The sequence below is a fragment of the Leptonotus elevatus genome, chromosome 8 (genome assembly GCF_054856555.1).
Source record: "Leptonotus elevatus isolate MCC_2025b chromosome 8, RoL_Lele_1.0, whole genome shotgun sequence".
In the NCBI taxonomy this organism is placed as follows: Eukaryota; Metazoa; Chordata; class Actinopteri; order Syngnathiformes; family Syngnathidae; genus Leptonotus; species Leptonotus elevatus.
Genome location: NC_141246.1, coordinates 18,255,939 through 18,264,299, shown reverse-complemented (window position 1 = coordinate 18,264,299; position 8,361 = coordinate 18,255,939). Strand labels below are relative to the sequence as shown.

At 42.6% G+C, this 8,361-nt stretch overlaps 1 protein-coding gene across 1 annotated transcript in view; it reads left to right on the top strand.

Moving 5' to 3' along the window:
* The first annotated feature begins 3,033 nt into the window (after nucleotides 1-3,033).
* Nucleotides 3,034-8,361, top strand: part of xylt1 (xylosyltransferase I) — an 89,091-nt gene continuing 83,763 nt past the window's right edge. Inside the window, exon 1 of the mRNA XM_086083432.1 lies at nucleotides 3,034-3,507. Within this exon, the coding sequence (XP_085939558.1) occupies nucleotides 3,034-3,507 (474 nt within the window). The remainder of the gene's footprint in view (nucleotides 3,508-8,361) is intronic.

Below are 8,361 nucleotides of genomic sequence, written 5' to 3'. Positions count from 1 at the left end.
ATTCAATCTTCAGTTTGAGAAATACACGTTAAGTATGCCTGAAGCTCTGCCTCTACTGAGACTTTTAAACTCCTCTTCTGTTTACCAACACATGGTGAGATGACATGGGGTCCATTTAACAAAGCATGTTCAACAAACACCGAGACTTACACTGAACAGCGAGTTGACATACATTGAGATAGGAAACTCTGTGTTTTCGGTTCCAGGACAGCTGATTTGAGGTACCGGTAGTTATATCAACGCAGAGTAGTTTAACCTGGCGTTACCGCTACACTAAAAAGACCAAATCAATGGAGCCCCGAGTTGTCGAGTCACCATGGCAACGGGGAAGCAGAGCACGGTGCCGCCCTCTGCTTCCGTGATTTTCCCCCCTCTCAACTGGAAACCTTAATGCGATCATATGGCGAATTTGAACATGCAACACCGCAGAGGAAGCCGGCGAGGGAAAACGTTGCTGCTTGGGTCAATGCGGAAATTTTAATGTAGTCCTTTGCAATCACAATAATATTACAGGGGAAAACTGTTGAATGGTAGCTCATTAATTCATTTCATTTAGGTGCAATCCTGCGGAGGGGGGATGGTGGAGTAATGTTAATTGCAAATGTAAGGATGGATTAAGATGTGTATGTAGATGATGGACTGTGATGTGAAACGGTACCGCTCACGCCAAATATTTAAGAAAACATCAATAGGGTCCTTGTCAAAAAGGACATGCCATGTTCGTGACTTTACGCTATAGACTATAGGCGTACTTACGCAAAAACTTGCCCCAGCGGACTTTAGGAATGAGGAAATGAAATGTCGTGTGTGGCTAAAAGGAGGCGGGGACAGAGAAAACCTCAAGGTTTATTGTGATAAACCTGCGACCGACCAGGTTAGTTTCATTGAATGTGTTACTACGGTAATTGACCGAGAGATTAAATTACCTCTTTTTATGAAACAGGCTAAGTTACCTCTTTTCCTCTGGTTTCAGTTACCGGTACCTTCCTTTCTAAAACGGAAGACGCAGAGTTTCCCACATTTGACGGTTTCTTGACACTAAACCAGGAGTCCATTTCACAAAGCATGTTCAACACCGAGAGCGAGTTGACATGCCTTGAGATAGGAAACTCTGCGTTTTCGATTCCAGGACAGCTGATTTGAGGTAGTTATATCAACGCAGAGTAGTTTTCACCTGGCATTGCCACTACACTAAAAAGACCACCCATGGAGCCTCGATTTGTCGAGTCACCATGGCAACGGGGAAGCGCAGTGCGCGGCGCCGCCCTCTGCTTTTGTTGTTGTTTTCTTACCCCTCAACCTGCTTTGTGAAATAGACCCATGATGTTAGATCTTATATTAAAACATGAACACTCCCCACATCTTCCTTTAAAGTGTCGATTTCTACTATAATAAACCACTGAAGTATTCATCCCAAACGCTTGAAGAAAAAAAGCTAATTATAGAGGACATGTAAAAATAAATTTGGGGAACACTGTGTCAATAGACAAGTGTGAGGGAAGGTGAATGTAAGATGAGGGACAGCTGCACAAACTATGGTATCCAATGCAACTTTTCAGAAACTAGTGGCCCTACATCCATGTACACATGGACACGAATGATTGGGGACAAGGTGGTCTCCAAGTGGATATTTCACGACGTGGATTTATGATCTTCGTGGCCAACTTTACATCACCCGCCCACACATGCACTGTGAAACTCGTACAAAGACGGCATCATCTGTTTACAAAAAAGCAGAATAGAACGTGAGATGAAGATAACATAAGAAGGCAAACAAATAGTGAAGTGCCTCACTGAATAGTGATAACATTTTATTTTCTCACAGCTTCATGTGTGTGTGCACAACCACATCTATCTGCATATGAGCACAAACAAATGATAAGAAACACTCAAGAAGGCCAGGCCTCGTATCTCTGTAGGTCGTTGACCACTTGAAAAATTGGGAGAAAGAATGTGAAGGAGTGCTCCTGCTGGAATCCAACTTGAAACATTTACAAGTATTTTCAAATTGCCAGATTGTCTCAAGCCGCAATGCTTCTCATTTGAATTGTCAAGTCGTAAAGGGTGCAATGAAGTAGTGCCATCGTGCAGGAACTCAAGTCCCACACCACAGATGTCTGAATTTTAATATACATTTTAGAGCGTGCATCTAATTTAGAAAGTGTATACATAATGTGGTCATAATGCCATCCATTTTGTAATAGAAATGAGACAATTATGTTTGGGTATTTTTTTTTTTTTTTTTTTTACAAATTCCGACAGCAAAATATGTGTAAGTACAAAAACGTAATTGCTGTAAACTGATTTTTCGAGTATTAATTAAATTTTTCTGAAAACGTATTACTTCTATTTACTACATTTGAAAACCATTATCAGTACTTTACACTTGCTACTTTGCCAGATGGGTTAGTTTTTTTTATTTCCAACTTATTTGGGTACACAAGGTAGGCCAACAAACCCTAATTCCAATTAAATTGGGATGTTTATTAAAATATCAAGAGACGATCATGATTTGCAAACCTATAAGTTTGAAAACTAACATCTGTAGCGGCATGGTGTCTATGGTATGGGTAACTTACACATCTGTTATTAAGGCAACATTTTTGGAGCAACATATGGTGACATCCAAAGTAACCTCTTTTTCAGGGATGGACTTGCTTATTTCAGCCAGACAATGGATGCCAAGCCACATTCTGCATATGTGACAACAGCATGGCTTCATAGAGAGTGACTTGACTGGACTGCAAGCAGTCCAGATCTGTCTCCTATTGAAAATGGATGAAGTGTAAAATACAACAACGGAGTCTTTGACTGTTGAGCAACTTAAGATCAAGCAAGACTGCGAAAGAATTACATCCAGAAAGCTTCAACAATTAGTGTCCTCACTTCCCAAACGACACTACTTGAATGTCGTTAAAATGAAAGTTTTTGGAACCACCACCAACGTTTATTTATTTATTTATTTATTTATTTATTTATGTATTTATTCCACACCAAGTTCCACCACACGGTGGCCCTGTCCTTCTCCTGCCGATGCTGCTCGTCTTCCAGCCTCCACGGTCGTGTGGCTCGCTCTCGCCTTCCCCCTCCATCACCCCTCCTCCCGCCTCCCTCCTACTTGCACAGCTTTCCCCAGTCTCCAACCTCGCTGCACAGTGCACACACACACACGGCCGCTCCTCCAGCTCTGTGCTGCCCGCTGCGAAGATGGTCGGCGGCGCGTGTGCTCGCAGGCTGGCCCGCCGGTCTCGGTCCGCCCTCATCGTAGCCCTCACGGTGCTGCTGGTGCAGACGCTGATCGTGTGGAACTTCAGCAGCCTCGACTCCGATCAAGACAGCCGGGGCGACGCAGGCTCCAACGTGCGGGAGAAGAGGGACCGGGTAGCGGGCAACAAAGCCGCTGGCAGCGACTATTTGCAGCATGGGTTGCAACGGCAACGGCAGCGGCAGCGGCGGCAGCATCTTCCGCCGCCTGAAAGAGGAGCCTCTCGTCACATACAGCAGCCGGTAAGACACATGTTCTATCCTCGTATTGAGCGAAGCGTGCGGTCGTGGAAGATGCAGCTGGTGTGGAAGCCTTGTCCTCCAGTGTAGAAGACGAGCGCACGACCGGGCCTTATTATTTGTTGTCTTGAACGTCGGCAGCCCGGGAGGCAAATAACAGCATGCCTGCAGTCACACACACGTGTGGCCTCTTGGCTCCTCTGATGCTGAGGACAGGAGGCGCATCGCAACACTCTACTCCTGACTGGAAATGCAAATGCCAAAGCTGAGGATGAAATGTGAACTCAGTGGTGTTGGCCACTCCGGGGAGCAATGACGGCATGCATGATGGCAAATCCTTCCTTAGGTCTGTTACCTGAGAAGATGGCAGATATGGTCTAAAATTGAACGTCATTTAGAATGTTCTGCTGTTTATTATCCCTAGAAGTTGCTTCGGATGACTGTATGTACAAATGAATCAATATGCTCACAAGCCACAACTTTTCAATCGAAGCATTTGCAAAATGATCACTTTAGATTGATATTGACAGCGGTATTGATCAATTAACATGATTATTGGTTGTGATTATACTGGTTGAGGTTAGGATCGTGAAACCAGTGGAAACCTAAATCTGTACAGAACAAGTGGATTTTTAGTAACCAAGGTAAGCTACTAAAAGAGAAAGAAAATCATCCAAATATTTATTTGCACACTCAGCTTGTGCCCTGGAGGTTGCACAGCGAGCCGCTTTGCGTTTGAGCAGGACTTCCGCTCAGCATGTTATTCATTTTTACAGCCTGACGGCTGGCATTAAATCCTGGGAAATGGAACTTCTCTTTCACGTGGTCTCACAAGACGTTAGGCTGCCCTCAAGAAATGACACGCAGTTGTATCTGGCATTCACGCAGCATTTTCCCTTCATAAAACTGCCAGCTGTTTAGCGGAAGCACGCTCGTCAGACCGCGTGCAACCTGTAGACGACTGTGAATGGGTTATGATTAACCGTGGCCTTCGCACATTCTGAGACTTGCACTGTATCGTCGGTCCCCTCCGCAGACTTTGCAGTGAGACATTTTCTGGCGGGAGCGTTCATCCCACTTGCCGGCATCTTAACAATTCAAAGTCATGCCAAGGACATGTTTTCTTATCTCTAATGAAATAACAATAAGTTGCTGGGAGTGACTTTAGGCCTGGTTTTAACTTTAAACTTTATTTTAAATACATTACTTGCTTTTAGCTTGTTAGTAGGATTTTTCTGAAACACTTTATACCGTTTTATACATGCCATAGTGGTGGTAATGGGCCTTGGAAGGATTCATTTGATTTTGTATCCAGATAACGGCGTGGATTAGGACTGACTTTTGCCAACATTGGAAATTGCATTTTTTTCTTGTATTTGTCTCAATATCACAACATAATATCACAGTCTTGCAAGATAACGTTGATGCAGTTTTATCTGTGAAGATGAACAATTTATTTAAGGATTTTTCGGCCATGAGGAAGTTCTTCTTCTATGATTTATTTTGCTTTTCGGACACAATTTGATTCATCGCATACTCAGAAGGGATCAGTTTGTCAGAATCACGTCTTGCTATTGTGACTAGGGATGGGCGAGTACCGATACCAGTTATTACTAACGGGCCGATGCCTGGCCTTATTTTAAGGTATTGGTACTTGCGACGGCAGCCGATTTGTGGCTGCCTTACGATCAGGACCTAGAAATGAGAAGAATAGAAAATTGCCATTAATTTCATTCAATTTTAAGGAAAACATTTATTTTGGGATATATGGATCTTTAGGGTTTCTCCCAGAAAACTCTTTGAGGCTTTGTGCACGGCCCACGACATGCCACGATTACTTGTCATTGACGGGGCCTGGCGGGGAGGCAAGAAAAGGCTGCCAGGCCCATAAAGCACTAGGAGAAACCCTGGGTCTTTCTTTGGAAGTATCTGTTATTGATTTTTTGGGGTGGAACATTTTATGTGTGTAGTGCATGGTATCGGTTAGGGGTGTGCCCCAAAAAAACAAAAAAATCAATTTTCATAAGAATCGTGATTCTCATTTAGTACGATTCAGAATCAATTTTAAATGTCCCATAATCGATTTTATTCAAATTATTTTATACTGTCTTGCCTTTGTCTGTGTGTGCCTTTATTTGGAGCGCTGTTCATGTTGTACCCGGTTTGGCCACTGAGGGGCAGTGTGGTTCGACGCAGTCTAATACACTGTTAACTTGTAGCCACGTTAGAGAGTAGAAGGAAAAAGTCACGATCAAGTTATTCCAATAAAAGTTTTATTTATTTTTTCAGCGTGGAGCCGTTCTTTTGAGTGAAAGAAGTGCCGTGAGTAGCGCGCTAATTAGCATTAGCGAGTCAGATTGGAGTAGATTGTTACAATTCCTTGCACATCTATAGATTGAAGCAAAAATCATTGTCAATCAAATCATTTTGAATAAACAATCGGAATCGAATCGAACATTCAAAGATTCCCACCCCTAGTGTCGGTCGGTGACTACTCGTACTGGTATACGTCTGAAAGAAAATGCTATTCACATCCCTAATGTTGGCGGTATATTTATTCAAATGTCTTCCATTATTAAAACGCACTCATTCTCAGTATCCATGACCGTTTGCTATCATTGGAAAAGTCATGGCCAGTCAACTGCTTGAGACTCTTAACACAACCTTAATGGACGTCCACCAGTCATTTAAACGGTCTATCATGCTTGTCCCACTCTCTGCATTGGGTATATTCAATGAGTCTTTTCTAGACCCTCAAGTGGATAATCACAGCCTTTTATTGTTATTATTATTCTTGTCTACCTACCTACCATTGTGGGTGGCGTGTGTGAGTGGATGTTAGCGAATGCGGTTCGGCAAAGCAGAGTCGTCCCGGCCTGCCTTAAGAGTAACACATAAACAGCAAGTGATGCTTCGTGAGTCACAATAGCTCATAGAAAAGAGGGCAGCACTTCTCATCCGCAGTCGAAGGAGCCAGAAGGCACACTATGACAATAGCTGCATTTTGATGCGGCAACTTGTGCTAGATGGAAATGATATGTTGGTTTTGCCATTCCAGCTGGTTGGAGCCAAACTTGTCATTAGTGGTTGTTTGGTCCTGTGGGAAGTGATGCAAGCGTGTGGAGATATTTTCTCCTCTTAGTCCAATCCAGTCTTTTACTCTGTGTTCTATATTCTATACCCGTGAACCTTGGTTACCCTTTGCCGATTCGTCATGCGAACCTCTGTTCTGTTGTCCCTCGTATCAGCTCAGACACGAAATGGCATCCCGTTATCGCCATTACTGAAACTTTTATCGAGCCAGACTTTTCGGTAGACGCGAGGAAATGTTAATCGGCCAGATTTTCAACAATCTGTTTTCAGCAGGAGGCAGCGGAAGTTTCTTGGGGCTTCACATCTGGTCGTCAGCTTTTTCTTCCCGTTTGCCATTACATACAGTCAGGATGTTTCCAGTGGGTGTCCACGTTGTAAAGACTTTCCCTGTTAGTCACCATGCAGTGTGTAACGTTACCTAGTTGTAAGTCTTTTCCATCTCCATTACGATCTACAAATGATTCATAATCTTTCCCATGGCAAAATGGGAAAAGGTGGTATTGGACGTCATAATTCCCGCTGCTGTCTCCACGTTTGCACTCTAGTTTGCCAGCACATACCACAACCACAATTACGACGCTCGTGTGCTAACAAATATTACAAATATGATTTGCTTTTCTTTCATTTCTATTCGGATGATTTTTTGATGGATTGCCTGATGCAAGAGAAAACAAGAGGACAGGCATTTAAAAATAAATTACATGTTGAACTTAATTGTATGAAAATCAATACACAGTACCAAAAAAGGGTACATAACGCTACGCTACGTGTCTCTTGTCGATTGCTAGCGAAGATTGAAAACACCATTTCCATTAAGAGATGTGCTTTGCTCTTTAAAAAAAAAATATATATTCTAGTTCTGATAAAACTGCACAATATTAAATTCAATGTAAATAAATGAATGTTCTTTATTTCCTATTGGGTGTAATTCATCCCATGTACATGTACCCTTTGATGAATTGGCTTTCGATTGGAACCCTCATTTCTCTTGCTAAGAGAAATGCAGAAATTTTGAGTCTCTATCCCATCTTAGTAGAAACAGGGAATGGCTCGTTTCTGTTTGACCACTAATGCATTAACGCGTTGTCCATAAAGGCTTGGATGGAGACATTTGCAGTCATGACCTCCACCCCATTAATTAGAGACAACCAATGACCCGTGACCTCATGTCTTTTCTGTTGTTGCCAATATTAGGAAATGTAGATAAATATGCAGCGTTATCAGTTTCATTAATAATGATATGCAAGGTCACTAATAGTGTCGTGGCACCAAATGGGACTGATACTGTAGGTAATAATGTCAATATTTTCTGTCTGGAATTGTGCCCTTGACTAAACAATGCAGGGTGTATCCTGCCTCCTACCAAACTTCAACGAGGATATGGCCCCTACTTTCCCGTGACTGTGGACAGCAGTAAAAATGGAAGGTTGGATATACGGCAACAAATAAATTCAATGTCTGTTGAATTTACACACGGCACTGAAATCTAGCGCTGTAGTTATTTTATTGTCTTGTCAGGAAAAGAAAAAAAAAAGACATTGTGTGCACACAGACACAAATGCCCAGTTGCAGTGATACGAACTTCAACCAAACACCCCCAATTTATTTAACTACATACAAAATTATCCTTATCCTTTTGGTAGCCTAAAATCTGCCGCACCTCGTCTCCTGACCGGGTTAAATATTTGAAATAGTCACATCATCTTGACGTTTTTTTTGAGCCAGTCGTTGTGTGACGCCTAATAACATGCGTTGTTGACGTGA